The 17,684-nt window shown below is 45.5% G+C and overlaps 2 protein-coding genes across 2 annotated transcripts in view; both read right to left on the reverse strand.

Moving 5' to 3' along the window:
* Positions 1–10,382: 10,382 nt before the first annotated feature.
* On the reverse strand, positions 10,383–17,070 carry LOC144947190 (uncharacterized). The gene is made up of 5 exons (XM_078876381.1): positions 16,923–17,070; positions 14,272–14,596; positions 13,348–13,668; positions 13,016–13,145; positions 10,383–12,094 (listed from the first exon to the last, which is right to left on the reverse strand). Exons 2-5 carry the CDS (start codon positions 14,592–14,594, stop codon positions 11,900–11,902), a joined length of 969 nt encoding a protein of 322 aa, XP_078732507.1. The 5' UTR covers positions 14,595–14,596; positions 16,923–17,070; the 3' UTR covers positions 10,383–11,899.
* The window catches only part of LOC144947155 (FERM domain-containing protein 4A-like), a 289,753-nt gene continuing 288,987 nt past the window's right edge, over positions 16,919–17,684 (reverse strand). Inside the window, exon 23 of the mRNA XM_078876349.1 lies at positions 16,919–17,075. Within this exon, the coding sequence (XP_078732475.1) occupies positions 16,919–17,075 (157 nt within the window). The remainder of the gene's footprint in view (positions 17,076–17,684) is intronic.

The following is a 17,684-nucleotide window of genomic DNA, read 5'->3' on the forward strand; positions in this document are numbered from 1 at the left end:
CTTAAAAGTCTTAAAAGCAAGCCTGGCTGCTGACGTCAAAAGAATCCACTGGGAGAGCGGCGCGCTCTCAAATCATGTAGATTAAAAACTAATTTATTTAGAACTGCGTGTTTGTGTTTAGTTTTGTTGTCCTTCCCCACGCACCTCCGATTGGCACGGTTGGCTACGTACGGTGCTAAAGAAGTCAAACACACGTGGACATACGAGCAGTCGCCGTTTTCTCGTCTTGAAACAATGCTGCTACAATTATGCATATTCTTAGGTTTTTTCGGTAAAGTCACGTAGGTAAAAAATTAAAATAAAATAAAAATCACGACGTTTCGGAGGCAACACAAGTCCCCGTCATCAGGTGGGACCGTCACAGCCTCACTTGATGCAGCAAATCTGGCTGTGACGGTCCCACCTGATGACGGGGACTTGTGTTGCCTCCGAAACGTCGTGATTTTTATTTTATTTTACTTTAATTTTTTACCTACGTGACTTTACCGAAAAAACCTAAGAATATGAATCCTTGCAGTCACGAAAGCTTCAAATCTAGAATTACAATTATGCACTCAAAGAAGAAGGCTGTGCCGGATGACGGGTTGTGTAAGATTTGTTAGTCTCATTTTATTACACGCTTTTATTTAACTCACTCTGTTGTTGTTGTCGTTGTCGTATCCTCAAATCTTGTAACTCAATTTTAACCCACTTCCCAATGTGGTATCCACTGTAAACTTGGTACTGTATACTCATGTCATAATGATGACAATACCATATTCTATCATAAAAAAAATGTGTTAAACGATCTTTTTACACGCTTTCTAATTAACTCACTCTGTTGTTGTTGTCGTATCCTCAAATCGTGTAACTCAATTTTAACCCACTTCCCAATGTGGTATCGACTGCAAACTTGGTCTACTTATGTCATACTGATGACAATACTATATTCCATCATAAAAAATAAAATATTTTTTAACATTATTTTTATATGTTATGTTTCGACTTGGGTCTAATTGTCCACGCTCAACTGACATTGGCTGTAAATCACCACGGAGCCCCTTACGTTATTCAAGCTTCGGGGCCACTTCCTGGAGTCGTGGAGTTCTGCCATTACTCGTACGGTACATTTCATTAAAGCCTGTTTAAAAAAAAGTATTTTTAAATATTACTTTTTTTTTTACTTAGAGACGGATATTTCACCGAGACGCGTCATTGTCCGCTTATTTATTTCCTCCCGTCTGGATGATTTCCCCGAGCACAGAACAATGGAGACAAACACTTTAGAAGAAACGGGAGGCAGAACACAGCGGATCAAACGATTGCGTTTATTGTTGTTATCCATGATACTGACAAAGAAAATAGGCGCTATTTATAAGTCACCTGATGCAGCGATTCGTAACAATTCTTATGAAATGAGCTTTATCATTACTAAAACCACAAAAAAATGCATTTATGACTTACAAAAATAGCCGCATCAATAATCGTCCCTATTGTTTTAAGACCCCTCCAATAACCAAAGAAATAAATTAATTTGCGGAATGCAGATCATGCATTTCTGTACACAGGCTTTAAAAGAGCCTTCATGGACTATTTATACATGCTTGCAAGTGTACAAGAAAGACATTTTACATTATGTACACAGTTTGAAATACAGTACTATATTCCCAGTAAATCAATTACGGGTATATTGTAGCTTTATTTATTATCTTTTTATATTTTAATACAAAAAAGCCTCACATTGAACTCAACGCAAAAGTTTAACGGACCTGTTGATAATGGACGCAAGTTATTTTTAAATCCTTTATATTAAGTTCACTTGCTTGCTTGCACGCTTACGACCGTGCAAATCTTTCGGTCGTTTTTTAACCCACTTCCAGTGATCCAATCGAGCTGACATTTTGCACACAGACTCGTTGTGCGTGACAATTTATTTTCGTGAAATTTTTTTTCCAAAATTTTACACTTTTTAGGAAAAAATTAATTATATTTAATTACCAATTGCTTAATGGTGGCAGGCAATCATCTGACCCATAGGTGGCAGCCATCTCAAGCCAGAGGATGAGAGGACTCTAGCCGCCCGTTTCAAAGACCAATGTTGGCTGGGTTGTGGCCCATTGAACACGCATATAAAGGATTTATAGTGAAAAACTTTGTTTTTACGGGTTAATTTTTTCAGTCACGCAAACAACCCGAATCGATTAAAGAAACGATCCCCCCCCCCCCGCCTGTTTTTCGATCGAGAGTGCCAGACGTGGCAACGTATGACATGCAAAAATCTATGGAACACATTTTTTTTTATGTTGTTGAACTGTTGCTAAAAAAACAACCACACAACCGAGCAAATTCATAGAGGACTCGTCAATCGCGGACTCGGTTGTGTGGCTTTCTATTATTTTTTTGTAACAAACACTTTGACAGCGGCTTTAATCTAAAGGATCAGGGGATAAGTTGGGGAGAAAAAGCTTCCACGGTAACACCGTGTTCCAGTATAAACACCCAATCCCTGTTTATCGCATTAGGACGAACCCACTCACCCCTAATTCCCCTAAACACAGTTTAAGGGCATGAGTGTATATGCTTCGCATCGTTTATTTTTCTTAAAGCCAACCCAATGCCCCCTGCTGTACGCGTAATAATACTGTTGTGAGCTGCGTGCAGAGTGCTTTTGAATCGCGGTTTTATTGCTCAAATGTGACGATCCCTACGACAATTGTTTTTTTACCCTTCTATCTGGCAACAAAACTGACACCTTTTTACAAGGAGTCATGTTTGCACAGACCACAATACTTGCAGTCATAATGCAAACAAAAAACATAACTCTGAAAATGTATGCACTGTCCTTGAAGTTGATTGGTCCACACCCGAGACAGCTTTCCTTAGAGCCTAGTCTCACATGGGTTGGACCAGATGACGCCAAACGGCGCACAACTCAAAGACAATGCACCATCAGAGTATTGAGAGCTCGGGGTAAGCATTTACACCATGGGGTTCCCATGATCCCTACGACGTTTGTCAATTGACAATTCAGAGTCTTTGTGTCCAATCAAAAAGTGTCGCCCCATTGGCAGCCCTGACCCCAATGGTGGGAATTTCACATTGCCATGAGACTCGGGGTTTTCCTGAACACGTGCATTGTGATTCCTCTTGACTTCAATCACCATCAAAACTCGGCTGATGCGCTGCGAACTGCCGCCCTCTCACTGATCTTACTCAGTGGCAAGAGTATTGAGCTCCAGCCTGGCCCGGAAACTCATACAAATAATCCTGCTATATGCACGATTAAATAACGCAATGCGCACCCGGAACCGGAACAACTGGCACAGACACCAATCCCCTGGCTCCATGTTCGCCAGATATCCACAGAGACACCGTGCAAGCTGCAAGGGAGTTTACGCGCTTGTTTTTCCCCCGTCAACCCAAGACCTCAACGATGCCGCCGACTCAAAACCCTGATCCCTAACTGAGATCGCGATGCTGCTGCTGCTGCTGTCACCATCCGAGAATCTCACTCAGGTCCGGAAGAACTCAAAAGACTTAACGGTGTAATCATCATCCGCATCAGAATATCAACAGGCCCAATTCACACGTCTCCTTTATTCATGGACAATGAAAGACAAGCTAGAGTGCGACTGGGGCCATATAACGAAGTACTGTAGTCTACACTCGTGCAACGGAGGAATAGCAAAACTACATAAACTCTCTCAATGAAGCCCTCTTGTGCGAGCAGACCTCAACATTGGAATTTAGCTCCTGAACGTATTGCCATCATACACAATAGTTTTAGAACCTTCAAGAGAAAACTTCAGGTAGTCATATATGCTCAAACATTTTTTGATCTCAGACAAGACCACAATGCACTTCTTCAGGAAATTATGATGGGTTTGTTTGAATATGCAGGAATGGTCGTGTGCTTTTTAAATCCTTTATATTAAGTTCACTTGCTTGCTTGCTTGCGCGCTTACGACCGTGCAAATATTTCGGTCGTTTTTTAACCCACTTCCCGTGATCCAATCGAGCTGACATTTTGCACACAGACTCGTTGTGCGTGACAATTAATTTTCGTGAAAAAAATTTCCATAACTTTACACTTTTTAGGAATTTTTTATATTTAATTACCAATTGCTTAATGGTGGCAGGCAATCATCTGACCCATAGGTGGCAGCCATCTCAAGCCAGAGGGCGAGAGGACTCTAGCCGCCACGCATATAAAGGATTTATATTGAAAAACTTTGTTTTTACGGGTTAATTTTTTATACATTGATGTGCCTTGTTTCAAATGCATGTGCTGTGGCAATGCCCAACACCCAGATCCTATCCGTCCAGGGTTAATGTGTATGACTTGAGCCTTGTGACGGTGCCCAAATAAAAATAAAACTTAATTAATATACAGATTGCTCAGTATTTTTTTTTATCATAACTGGTATTACTAAAGAAAATGTATCATCCAATGCCATAACTCCCCGTGACGGAAAAATATTTCATTTTACTCTTAAAATATACACGTTACATCAACTATATCAGAAAAGGCTGTGTTAAATTTCCAGTGGATGAAATTGTGCACAAAAATGACCACTATTATTGAGAATAATTATTTAAATTGTGCCACGTGTTTATAATGTTAATAAAAACAAATAAAGCCAAATTAATTGAATGGCCTAACCAGTCGTCGCCATAATTTGATGTATTTATAATTATCGAGTTATTTTGTCACGAAAAATATTATTTGTGGATCAATGTAAATTTACATTTATTTTGCAGCATTTATATGCGAGGGCAAATACCCACTTAGATAAAAAAAAAGTATTTATTTGCAAATAAACACAATGCAAATAGAATATAAATGAATCTTCAAATGTAAATGCACAATAAACGTATAACACTGCAAAAACATGATGTATTGTCCCTGATGGGTTAACCTCTTTCCATCTATTCCAAAATATTTAGCATTTCTAACATATCGATTTATATATTGTAATATAAAAAATATTTTTAGCACATTAAATGTATTTATGATTGGCGCATAATATATTCAAACATTGGGAATTATTGATTTCAATTGGGGTTGGATAATTGTAAAAAAAATTCGGATAATTGCATGGAAAATAATATTGTAATTTTTCATTTTCGGCATTAACTAACCGTGAGAATATTTTCACTCGCACGGCTACTTCAGCAGCCGCCATCATCATCATTAAAATATAAAACTCATTATGTACTGTTGTGGAGATTTCTGGATAAATAAGAAAATATCCAGTCTCTGGATTATCATCATCGTCGTCATCGTTTATGACGACATCATCGTTTATGACGTCATTGTTTATGCTCACTTTTATATTCTCGCAAGCGTACGGCTCAGACATCCATATTTAATTACTGCTGCCCAATTAAAAGTACAGTGTTGTGTTTTGCAGAGCAATCATACACGGTATGCTAATGAGAAAAGGTTTTTGACTCATCGCTTAATGGCAAGCATCTACAAAGCGAGATGCAGGCCTCATTAAAATGCGTAAATATAAAAAAGCATCTGCCTGATCTGGTTGCCAATTAAAATAATATCAGAAGCCCCCTTTATATGCAGTATGGTCCTGTGTACTGGTTTCCCCCTGTTTATGAATCACCAGCAGTGCAAGATATAGCTGTACCACTCACCTCTGTTGACCACAAAGCGTCCAGCACAATTCTCTCTACAATTAAACACCCACCGCCACTGTTTTTTTTTAATCACATTCATAATTGTTCAAGGCCGTTCAAAATAAAAAAAACAATGAATGAACACAGTGTACATGGCCCTAAATTGCCAAAAGCTTGCGAATTGTGATACATGTATTTTTACCTATACACATAACTTCAATTAAACGGCCGGTGAATTATTACTCAAATTAATAACCGAGCTCATTCCGTTGCCAGATGCACATTTACCAAATGGTTGCGTCATTAATCGGCACTTTGAATTGGCTGGAAGTTTATTTCTAAAATAACCATTGTTGCATGCCTCAAGTGATATTTAACAAACCCTCAGCTTTGTGGGATGTAAGCGGTGCAACCTTAGCGCAAGATGGTCTCCGCTACTTTCTATTAGCCTCCTCATTCGTCAACGTTTGGCGACGTCAATGTTATTATTCCCTCAAGTTTCTGGCCACTAAGTCACCCGTAGGTCTTGATACTCCTTAAAACGTTTATTTGGTGCACTCGGAACACCTGGTCCAATTGGCTTCAACCCAAAACTGTGGGCCTTGTAGTAAATTCTAGATTTGAAGCTTTCGTGACTGCAAGGATTCATACTCTTAGGTTTTGTCGGTAAAGTCACGTAGGTAAAAATAATAATACAATAAAATAAATGAAAGGGATACAGTAAATTTGGCTGTGACGGTCCCACCTGAACACGGAGACTTGTGTTGCCTCCGAAACGTCGTGATTTAATGTAGTTATTTGCATTTATTATTATTAATTATTATTTTTACCTACGTGACTTTACCGAAAAAACCTAAGAGGATGAATCCTTGTAGTAAACCACTGTGGTCTGGACTCCTTCAACGGAGAGGCAACAGAAAAATGACACAAACTCTCTCTCTCCTGGAGCACTCTAGTGGCTCGCAGACCTCGACATTGGCATCGAGTTCCTGAACGCATTGCCACCGTCCGCGAGAACGGAACTTCGGTAAACGTGACCTCTTATTTCAAATCAACGTTCCCATCACAGCGCGGGCTTTCTATTAGTCAAGTGCTACGTGAATTATTTTTACGTAACCAAACTGCCTCAAATGTGTCCGATCTCATCAGCTCTCGGCTCTTAGAAGCAAGGCGGTTCTACGACTGGTTGGTAATTGCCAGGTGTTGTCGGCCCAGGAGATGGCAGTGCCGAGTGCCATGCCCTTGTAGACATATGTTGGGTTTCCTCAAAGTTTTCCCATTTCCTCCCACACGATGAACGCTTATCGATGTGATCCTCCGAACATCCAAATGCAGCAGGACCCTCATGTAAAACAGCTGTGAGACTCGGTGAGACTTCGCTAAACAACTGCCATTATTATTACAAGCTACAGTGGAGCAGCGGGCACTGTTTACATGTCTACAGCCTGTCCAACATTATTTATCTCGAGGGCACCACCTCAATTGCTGGCGAAACGTCGTAGTACTCGAATTGTAAATGTTGTGGGTTTACTCTCCAACACACCGGTGTGCTGAACTTGTAACGAATCAGTACGTTGTGTTTCCATGACAAGTCTTACTCATTGCCTGTCGGGTGGTGATGGGTGTAACGACATTTATATGTACGCGATCTAATCCCAAAATAAAAGCCTGTATTATGGATAATATTGTTCGCGGAAACCGACTACGTCTTCAACTAACCACCTCAATGTAAAATTATAGTTCTTGCGCTGACATCAACATCGGCCATACGAAGAAGAACAGACCATAGTCTCAGTTTACCCTCAACCCGGATTTGAACTTGCAACAATTCTAAACCGGAGTTTCACAACTCGAACCACATCACCAGCAGGTCACTCACGAGCCTGTGCAACGTTCACGAACGTTGCAGTTATTTCCATTTCAAATTTGCGAACAATGCACAAAACAAACGGGCTCCGAATGGCAAGCTCTGCAGAGCTTTCGCACAAAAGGTCACGCGAGTGCTTTGGAAATGTGACGGAGCTCTCCTTTGGCCGGGTGACAGAACGTGGCTATTGCCGCCTATCAGGCAGCAAGCGTTGATTTTTTTTTTACCCATCAAGTGGTTCCATTACATCGTCGGCACGTTACGGTCGGGGAACAGAGCCGCCAAGTCGCCGTCGCTCTTCCGTGCCCCGCGGTACAGCGGTGTGCATCGCTGCGTTCACATCCGCTTCAAACGAGACGCAAACAGGTGTCAAAAAAAACCACAAAAGCACGCAGCCATTGGTGCATATGACCAAAAATAAATAAATCCCAACCGCATCAGCATTTCCTGAAGTGCAGTGTGGTCCTAGGTCACCGTTAAAGTCAATTTGAGTAAATGGGGCCGAATGACAGCAGCAGCGGTGATGCATCGATTGACAACTGTGGACCAGAGGTCGCAAACGGGTTTTGATTCCTTACCCGTACCCGGCCGCACCAGGTTCGCAAACGGGTACCCGTACCCGGCCGGGTACGGGTAGCCGGATATCGGGTAGGGTACGGGTATCGGGTACCCGGTTGCGACCTCTGCTGTGGACCGGTTTCATTCTTAGTAGGACTCATCGGCACAGCAAAGTCACCAGTGCCCCACTGTTGTAAAGTCTACCGCAGGCGAACGGTGTTCACGAGTTGAGCCTGCTTGGACAAAGTTCTCGTTCATGACAACAGTTGTTTGAGTAAGATCGTGTTACTATAAATGTGTTGTTAAAACCGCCACCAACAAAAAAACCCTTTATTTTGGATATTGGTCGCGAAAGCCTACGTGTTAATGTTTTCGTCGTGTGCTCACATGTTAGTAAATTTGTTTAGTCGGCTTAGCACCCGATTTTACAATTATATTGTACATAACATCAATTTTTTTGTTTAACAATCCCACATTGTGTACAACCAAAGTGAGATAAATAACAAAAACGGTCGAGCAAGTGAACAAAATCACAATGGTCAGTGTTTCAGGATCATGGTCTCATCAATACACGTCCTCTGGAGATGTGTTCTCATTGCTATTTTACAAAATATACAACGCACTTGTTTTTTTTTATATAAAAAGGAATCATTAAAATAAACGAAAATTAAAAAGCATCAACTAAAGAGAGCAATGGATCTTTAGTGTTGACCTATATGAAACGCGCGATTATTGTAAATTTTAACAATACATGGCAGTGACATGAATGTAACCGAATACTAAGGCAGATTAATTCTAGATTTGAAGCTTTCGTGACTGCAAGGATTCATACTCTTAGTTCTTTCGGTAAAGTCACGTAGGTAAAAAATGAAATTTAAATAAAAAAAAATCACGACGTTTCGGAGGCAACACAAGCTTCCGTCTTCAGGTGAAACTGTCACAGCAAAATATCTGTATCAAACGTCGTGATTTTATTGTTTAAATTTTAAATTTTTATTCATTTTAATTTCATTTTTTACCTACGTGACTTTACCGAAAGAACTAAGAGTACTAAGGCAGATTGTCACGTGGATTTAGAATAAAAAAAAAAAATCGCTCATTCAGAATGAGTTTTGGATAAAATATCTGTATATATTATTAGGATTTCAGATTTTTTTTTTTTTAAACGACAATGTCTGATTTGCATTTGATCTTTTTTTAAAAATACTTTACATGACGCAATGGAGCATGTTTGTGTGAACTAGAGCGACATCACGTGAAGCCAGCCACATCTGACGGCAAGAGAGCAGACGTGATGCCACTGCAGTGACATCGACTTCCGCGAATTTTTTTTTTTTATCCGTTCGCATCATCTGAAATCTCGTATCTTGGCCTGATTTTCGATCGTTTACCCTCAGATTAATCCAAATAGCGGGATCGCCATCGTTATTTCCTACATGTTTACGTTACAGGTTTATAGTGGCTTTTTTGTTTTCCCAATACTCCATATCATACTAAATAAATGCACAGTGCAAATTAAAGTTACATAAACAAATACGAAGCTGATGCAACTCTCCAAGCATCTTGGTTCATATCAAGGGGCAAATTAATACAACTCGGAGACTCATTCTTAAACGCAACCTATGGCCCTGCGATTGCGCAATTTGCCTATTCAATTAAACCAGTGATGGACTTACATCCGCTTGGCTCATTACATGCACTTGGTCGTGTCTAGATGTGGAATTCAAGCAGTTGGACTCAATTTAATTATCTTTAAAAATGCTCACCCTCATTGCATTTCACTCGGAGCCCTGATGCTACACAGTGGTCAGGGCCGTAGTAATGTAATGTGATTTTTTTCACCCGACCAAATCTGGAGAGCCCAGCTACTCTCTCAGTCACAGGTCAAAACTACAACAGACGTTGGTGACATTCTGAGTGGAGGAAAACAGATCTTACATCTTGTTGGTTATTTCGGTAAAGTCACGTGACTTTACCGAAAGAACCAAGAAGATGAATCCCTGCAGTCACGAAAGCTTTAAATCGAAAAAGATCTTACATCATTAGACCTCCTTTGCCAGTACCAAAATATAATAGGGGTTTTCCCCTTTTTTCTGGCAACAAAACTGAAACCTTTTTACAAGGAATCATGTGTGCATTATCCACAATACTTGCAGTGAAAATGCAAACAAAAACACACTATGATAATTTATGCATTGTCCTTGAAACTGATTGGTCCACACCAAGGGACGGCTTTCTTTTGAGCCTCGACTTGGTGTGGACCAATCAGTTTCAAGGACAATACCAATATATTATCATAGTGTGTTTTTGTTTGCATTTTGACTGCAAGTATTGTGGTTAATGCAGACATGAATCCTTGTAAAAAGGTTTCAGTTTTGTTGCCAGAAAAAAGGGGAAACACCCCTATTATTAAGACAGATCTTGGCGGAGGTTTGTCGTACACAAGTCAAAGGTGTTTCTGCTTGAATGAGGGTCACAATCACTTTTATTGGTGACCCTCAGCCAGTGGTGTACATTCCACGTTCCCATGGCAGGTGCTATTCCCGACACGTGAAAACTACTGCTCACGTGCCAAAATACGTATACTTATTGTGTTAGTCCCACGAGGATTAAAGATTGCGTTGAAATAACGTTCTGACCCCGTGCCCCTATTGGACATCTGTGAAAAAGAGCTTTATAGCTGATCAGATTCCTCCAGTATAAATACATATTCCGATTCCGTTTTACTTGGGATTTGAACTTTGCGATCTTCCAGTCCGGAGCCGAGCGTATTGAACCCAGCCGCTCAGCAGAATGCGAAATGTGATCATCCGACGAAACATTTGCATCGAATCACACATTGCTTTCTTCTGTCGTATTAATAGATTTTCCGTCACTCCCAACGGATTAATTTTTTACAAGGGATACTCATCTGCACCTACAAAAGTTGGCCAGGTCTGTATCTACGTGCACTGGCCGTGACGCCCGGCCACTTTGGCCATGTTTATAGCTGCCTTTTACACCAAGAGGCTACACAATTGAGATATTTCACCATTCTTAGAGTGACGTTCATAGGCACAGGGATCTGCACAATCTCATCAGGTCTCTCAAGAGTAATTTCTTCTGGCTGACGGTCTGCGACAAGGTTCGTAAGTCTAGAGACAGTGTTCAGCTCGTGTGGTTGTTGGTTATTTTTTATTCTTTAGTGTCACAGATATTACGCCAGTTGCTTTAATTCCCCAATTACACGCGGATACACGTCGGCGGTGTACGGACGAGCAGCGTTTGATAAACAAGGAATGCGTGAGCCAGCAGTTGATCAAATAAATAAATAAATACACGGAGCCAACATTCACATCAAACGATCCGAGCGATGTGCGTCGAGGAATTGATCGCGACGATCGGACCGGATGAGTTGACAAAGTAGTCCCACGGCGCGCAAACTCCTGGCAGCTTGTCCAGCCGCACTGCTCTGAACGGAAATCGCGAACCCCTCTCCCGACCCCCCCGCTCCTCCCGCGAGTCCACCGATCCACCGCCATCGCGCCCTCCGCCCCGCCCACCAATGCCGCTCCGGCAAAGCGGAAGGCACCAAAAGAATCAGTTCTACGCATCTGCGCGTTGTTCTTTGTTGTTTGGTTTTTTGAGGCCACGAACCCCCTTGGCGTGACCCTTCGTGCGACCGCTTCAAACCTCCAATTTGGCCTCCTCGCTCCAGAAGCAGAAGAAAATAATTCCTCTCCTTCTGACCGCGCGCGTTGCAAATTGGCCACCAAACACTCGGGGGGGACGGGTGGGGGTTTCTATTGGCTGGGCGCTGGGCGAGGGAGGAGGTCATACGGAAGGGGTACGGCTGGGGGTCGAGGTGGTGGGACCTCGTCATCAGCCCAGCACCGGGTGCAGGCTTGTCAAACGAGGGTGCCGGGTTTCGGGTCGCTGTCGCCCATCCACTGCAGGTCCCTGTCGTCGTCGCCGTCGCCGCCGCCGCCGTGGTGACGGTGGTGGTCGTCGTCGTCGTCGAGGGTGGTCGCGTCGCTGTTCCTCCGCTGTCGGTGCTGCGCCGGCTCCGTGTAGAAGCTGCTGACGCGGCGGGGCAAAACGCAAGGAGCGCGAGCGGGTTGCTACAAAGCAACCTCGACGGCAACTTGCGGCGAACGAGCAAAACCGGCGCCTTGCGTCGCCGCAATAAATACGAAATTGTATCGCAGTCTGTCGGGCAGAGCTTGGCGTTCGCACTCAAGTTAACATGCTGGGGATTTTTTGTTGTAACTTTACCAAGGCAACGTTCCCCCCAGTATAGCCCCAATAGGGTTCGGAGATCAGTGTGCCAATCGCTACACCACCCTGGCCCAATTCACTGGCCGACAACTTCCGTGCAGTTTGAGTCGTCGTGATGGGTGGTCTGGACGCCCTCCCCAGTAACTTTGGGAGTGGGGCGGGGGATGGGGAGGGAGGTAAAACTAAAACAATTTTTTTTATTTTTACCAGGTAAGGCCCACTGAGCTATGTAGCTCTTTTTGCAGAAGTGACCTGGCCACAAATGACAGCTCAACAAAGCGGCTTATCTTCATGTGTAAATTTATAGCAGCGAAATACTCTAAATGCCCGTTGATTCTAAACGTGGAGGGAAAAACTGGAGGGGAGTGAGACACACAGACTCCAAATATAATGCAGGCATCAGGGTCAGGATCGAACCCACGACCTCCTGCATACCAGGCGAGGGAGGTAACAGCTCGCCACCGTGGCATCAAGTTTGGTGGGGCAGATGCCATCGCTTGCTTTGGAGACGCATTCAATATCTAGGTCCATTAAAAAAAAAACAGTTGACAGGTCGCTGGTGGGGGTCGGGGTGGGGGTCGGGGTGGGGGGTGGGGGATGGGGGCGGGGTGGGGGGTGGGGAATGGGGGCGGGGTGGGGGGTGGGGGTCGGGGTGGGGGGTGGGGTGGGGGGTGGGGGATGGGGTCGGGGTGGGGGATGGGGGCGGGGCGCGGGGCTCACCGTCGCGGCGTATTGGGGATGGAGTGCCGGTGCGTGTACATCGCGGGGTGGTGGCCCGGCGGGGAGTGGTGGGAGGGCCCCATGGAGGAGCCGGGCGCGGGGCCTCGCTTGGGGATGAGCGGCAAGGTTGCTGCGGCGGACCACACGGAGAAACGCTCTTTCAGAATTCGCCGTTGTTGGCTGAACCCGGTGTCATTCGTGAACACTGCATTTTTTTTCGAAAAATAGCGGGAAAATCATTCGCAGTTCCTGCAGATAATACCATTTTTATTACTGTTGTAATCATCAGCGCGATGCTGGCGCGCGCGTGGGCGCGACGGCGCAGAACTTACCGGCAGAGACGGGGCACGGCGCGCGTCCGGCCCAGCCGCCCGATGTTCGTCCGTGCCGCGGCGCGGTGTCGTAGGTGGCGCCGTAGTGGCCGGGAGAGCCGTACGGCGGGGCCGACGTGATGCGGGGCTGCCGCGGCTGCGGGGAGGGGCAGCCGGGGGGGGGCGGCGGCACCGGGGGGGGCGGGCGACGACGACGAGGAGCAGGAGGAGGAGCAGCAGGCGACGCGTTCCACGTACAGCTGATCGTTGCTCGACGTCGCGAACATGCGCTCAGCGCCGTCGCTGAACGCGGGGAAGTCGACGCCACGCTTCTTGACGTACCTAGAGGAGGGGGGGGGGGTGCAGAGTCAAACGACGCAGCGGGGTGGGCGAGTCTACAGCGGGTTTGGAGCCACTAAGATGGTTGGCACCGCTGGGATCGGCGGGTTCGATTAAAGCCAGTCGGACGCCCGCGATTAAGCCGAGTTCTCCAAGTGGTTTGGCGATTTTCAGCCCGGCCAATCAAAAACACGGCATCGAAATTCCAGCCTTCCGAGATGTAAACATATCGGTTTGATCGCCACGCGACGAGCATTGCACTTGCACGGCAGAGTGGGTGGGGGGAAAGTGCTGCCCTCTACTCCGTGCGTGCGCCGGCTCGCTCCAAGGGATTTTCAGAGCTAGCTCCGCGACATTCGTTCCCGCGGGCCATTCGTACTCCCAACACGCAAGGGGGGCTTTGCGGCGCCCGCGGTGAGAGATGCCGATGGATGCCTTCGACCTCACGGCACCGATCGCACGTTGCATAGCGCACTGTCATCGCACAATCGTGATGAAATCGGGACCGGCGGCGATGGGGGAATATAAGCGATGATTAAAACGCAAGAAAATTACCACCGCCGCCGGTGGTGGCAGAGGAGCAAGAGGGACGGGCACGCCACGTACCACCTGTGCAGCTCCGAGGAGACGTACTGGCGGTGCGGTTCGCGGCGGTCCATTGGCAACGAGTACTGCTGATGCTGCAGCATGTGTCGTCGCTGCTGATGCTGCTGCAGTGGCTGCTGCTGATGCTGCTGCTGATGATGATGATGTGGATGCTGGGGGTGCAGCTGGTACGGAGAGCCGGGCGCCGGCGAAAGAGACCGCTGTGTCATGGCGAGCGTGGTGACGGGCGAGAAGAACGGCACGAAGTGCCGCCCCCCTCCCCCCATCGTCGCCAGGTCAGCCGCCGAGTCGTAGTTGCCACGGTAACAGCCCAGCGACTCCATGCCTGGGCAGGTGAGCGACAGCCGTGATGTCACGACGACGTAAAGAACGGCACTCTTTCTCATATTTGTCTCTTCGCGTTAACAATATAAAGGTATCATTTACACAACCTGTCGAATGCACGGCCTTCTGGGAGTGCAGCTATTAAGCAGAAAGCGGTTCAATGTCAGGCGTTTCTGGACTGGTATCGACATTCAGTGTCTAATCAGGTTTGCTTGAACCAATGATGGTGAACTGTCAGGACTTTTTAAGCAAGCAAGGATAATTATCTTTGTAAGGATCCTCTTTGGAGCGTAAACCATCACGCGAATTCCGGTCATCCTCGCAGCAGCAACAGCAGCTTTTGGCTGGCCATCGAACAAAGACGGTCACCGCATGGCGCACATTCAGATGCACGTCTGCAGCCGTATGGAACGCTCTTCCTTTCGATATCAGGAAGCCATTGGAGCAGGGGCGGTTTCTTCATTAGGGCGATTGGGCGACGCACCACGAATGTCATTCAACCACAGAGTCACGCTAGCCGTCACTGTCAGCCTCTGGATATAGTCCAATCAGCGTCATGTCACGTTCTGTGGAGTACCGCCTCTTTTTGGGCGATTTCACTACGGCTGAAAATCGCCCCGAGTGGCCCCATAGACTTACATTCAAAGATGTTTTTTTTCGAACGGGGGCGCTGCAATGCATTCTCTATGGCTTCCGGGAGGGCATGCACTAACGTGCTTACGTCATCATACATGCTAACGTCATCATACGTAAGCACGTTTCATCCAACAATATAATTTATCGCCACCTAGTGGAATCTTTAATAAAAAAAACTTGAGTGGTTTGTTTTAATAGTGAGTATATAAACAAACAAGATGTATTGTAAGATTCTAGATTTGAAGCTTTCGTGACTGCAAGGAATCATCTTCTTAGGTTTTTTTTCGGTAAAGTCACGTAGAAAGTAAAATAAAATAAAAACAAAAATCACGACGTTTCGGAGGCAACACAAGTCTCCGTCATCACTTGATACAGCTAATCTGGCTGTGACGGTCCCACCTGATGACGGAGACTTGTGTTGCCTCCGAAACGTCGTGATTTTTGTTTTTATTTTATTTTAGTTTCTACGTGACTTTACCGAAAAAACCTAAGAAGATGTATTGTAAGAGTCACTTTATTTTTCATTAATATTAAAGAAGTGAAGTTGCCTTTACATGCTTAAGCTGTTAATTTATTCATTGCATGGGTGGACCTTATCCTTATCAATCATCCAGACATTTGCCCCCCCTGAGAGATTTTGCAGGAGCCGCCACTGCATTGGAGCTGTGCACTTGTAAATCATGTAGATTAAAAACTAATTTCTTTAGAACTGCTTTCTGTGTTTAGTTTGCTGTGCTTCACCCCCGCACCTCCGGTTAGCACGGTTGGCTACGTACGGTGCGAAAGAAGTTCAACACACATACAGTGGCTCACCAGCAGGGTTAGCGGCTCGCCATCGTGAGGTTGCGAGTTCAAATTCAGATTTTGAACTTGACCCTGGTCAATGCTCTTCTGAGGTTGCTCAAATGAGTACCACTTTATGGGGAAGTTAATAGTAGTTGTCCTATGGGGAGACTTTCTCCCCCTGCCATAGGAATGTGGAATTTCCACCACTGGCTCAGGGCTGTAAATGGGAGATTAGCACCAATACCTCAATGAAGCAGGGAAATCATATTGGCTTGACTTTTTGAGTCCAATGCGTCTCCGATAAGCAGGGTTGGCTACGTCCGGTGCGAAAAAAGTACAGTAGACTCTCTATTTTCCGCGCTAATGACGAGGACGATGACCGCGGATCATTTAAAATCGCGGATAATCCAAAAAGATGATTTTTCCGCGGAACTCTATGCCAAAAACCACTGATATAGGTATAAACTATGTTTAAGTTAAGAAAATGTAGTTTGTTAATGAAGAAGACTGCCCACTCAGTGGACAGCAGAGCCATGCAAATCAACATCAATCAAACTCCACCCACTGTTGTAAAGATATGCAACGACTGTACCGTAGAGGCGATCATTTCGGATTAACCGGAGCACATGTGTGTTCACTTTAAGCACATGACCTGTAATAAACGTCTCCAGGAATAACAATGCATCACTGCTTTTTAGATGATTAATTTGGGCTTCAGCGGAAAAAATCCACGAGTTATTAATTTACATCAAAATCTCAGGTGAGCTGTCAATCCGCAAATCGGATCAACCGCACGCCGATAATCAAGAGTCTCCTGTCAATTCTAGATTTGAAGCTTTCGTGACTGCAAGGATTCATACTCGCAGTTTTTTGAATTTTACAAATATTCACAGCGGCTCCGTCACCTCGCTGCGGATCGGGGTCGCGTGGGGGCGCGCCGTCCAGCTGGTGGTGCAGGTTGCGGAAGGCTGTGGACGTTGTAGCGGCCCTCGCTCAGCGCGTCGTAGCCCCGGCAGCGCGACGGCGTCAATGCTCGCATGGGGGAGCCGCCCGCGGACCTGGCGACGGCGGCAACGGCAGGTGACAATTTTTGTGAGCGGACGCGTTGGACGGTTGCCCTGCCCTGTGCTTGTCTTGAATCGACGCTGCTGGATTTACGCGCTCCCAGAAGGCCGTGCGGCCGATGGGTCGCGTGTTTTTCCTTGTCACGTGGAGAGACTGATACACGAAGGAAACGTGGTATCCGTTCGCTTCTGTCGTAAGCGATTAGCAATAACAAAGGTGATGAATTCTGCGTTTTCAAAGAACAACTTTTCAGATCATTTTCTCTGACCCAACTAAACCATTAAACTATTAAAAAATAAATGTAAGGCCCACTGAGCTAAAGTGACTTATCATCATCGCATGGACATTTATAGCAGCAGCCAAACACTTGAAACGCGCGATGTTGATTCTAAACGTGGAGGGAAATAACCGGAGGACCCGGAGAAAAATCCACGCGACCACGGGGGAGAGAGAGAGAGAGAGACACGCGAACTCCAAATATACAGCGGGCGTCAGGGTCTGGACCGCACCCACGAGCATCTCGCTACGTCAGCCCAGTACAAAGCACCGGGGGGGGAGGGGGGATTTGGGCTCTCTGCCTCATCCAAGTGCGGACGGCGAGC

Source organism: Lampetra fluviatilis, chromosome 44 (assembly GCF_964198595.1).
Source record: "Lampetra fluviatilis chromosome 44, kcLamFluv1.1, whole genome shotgun sequence".
NCBI classification, from domain to species: Eukaryota; Metazoa; Chordata; class Hyperoartia; order Petromyzontiformes; family Petromyzontidae; genus Lampetra; species Lampetra fluviatilis.

What these genes read in the sequence shown, in the direction of transcription:
- LOC144947190 (XM_078876381.1), bottom strand. Translation starts at nt 14,594, where the DNA reads ATGGAGTCGCTGGGCTGTTACCGTGGCAACTACGACTCGGCGGCTGAC. An exon ending in TCCTCGGAGCTGCACAGGTG is followed by an intron (nt 13,669 to 14,271) that starts GTACGTGGCGTG and finishes CCCCTCCTCTAG; the next exon opens with GTACGTCAAGAAGCGTGGCG. An exon ending in GCCGTGCCCCGTCTCTGCCG is followed by an intron (nt 13,146 to 13,347) that starts GTAAGTTCTGCG and finishes GGTCCGCCGCAG; the next exon opens with CAACCTTGCCGCTCATCCCC.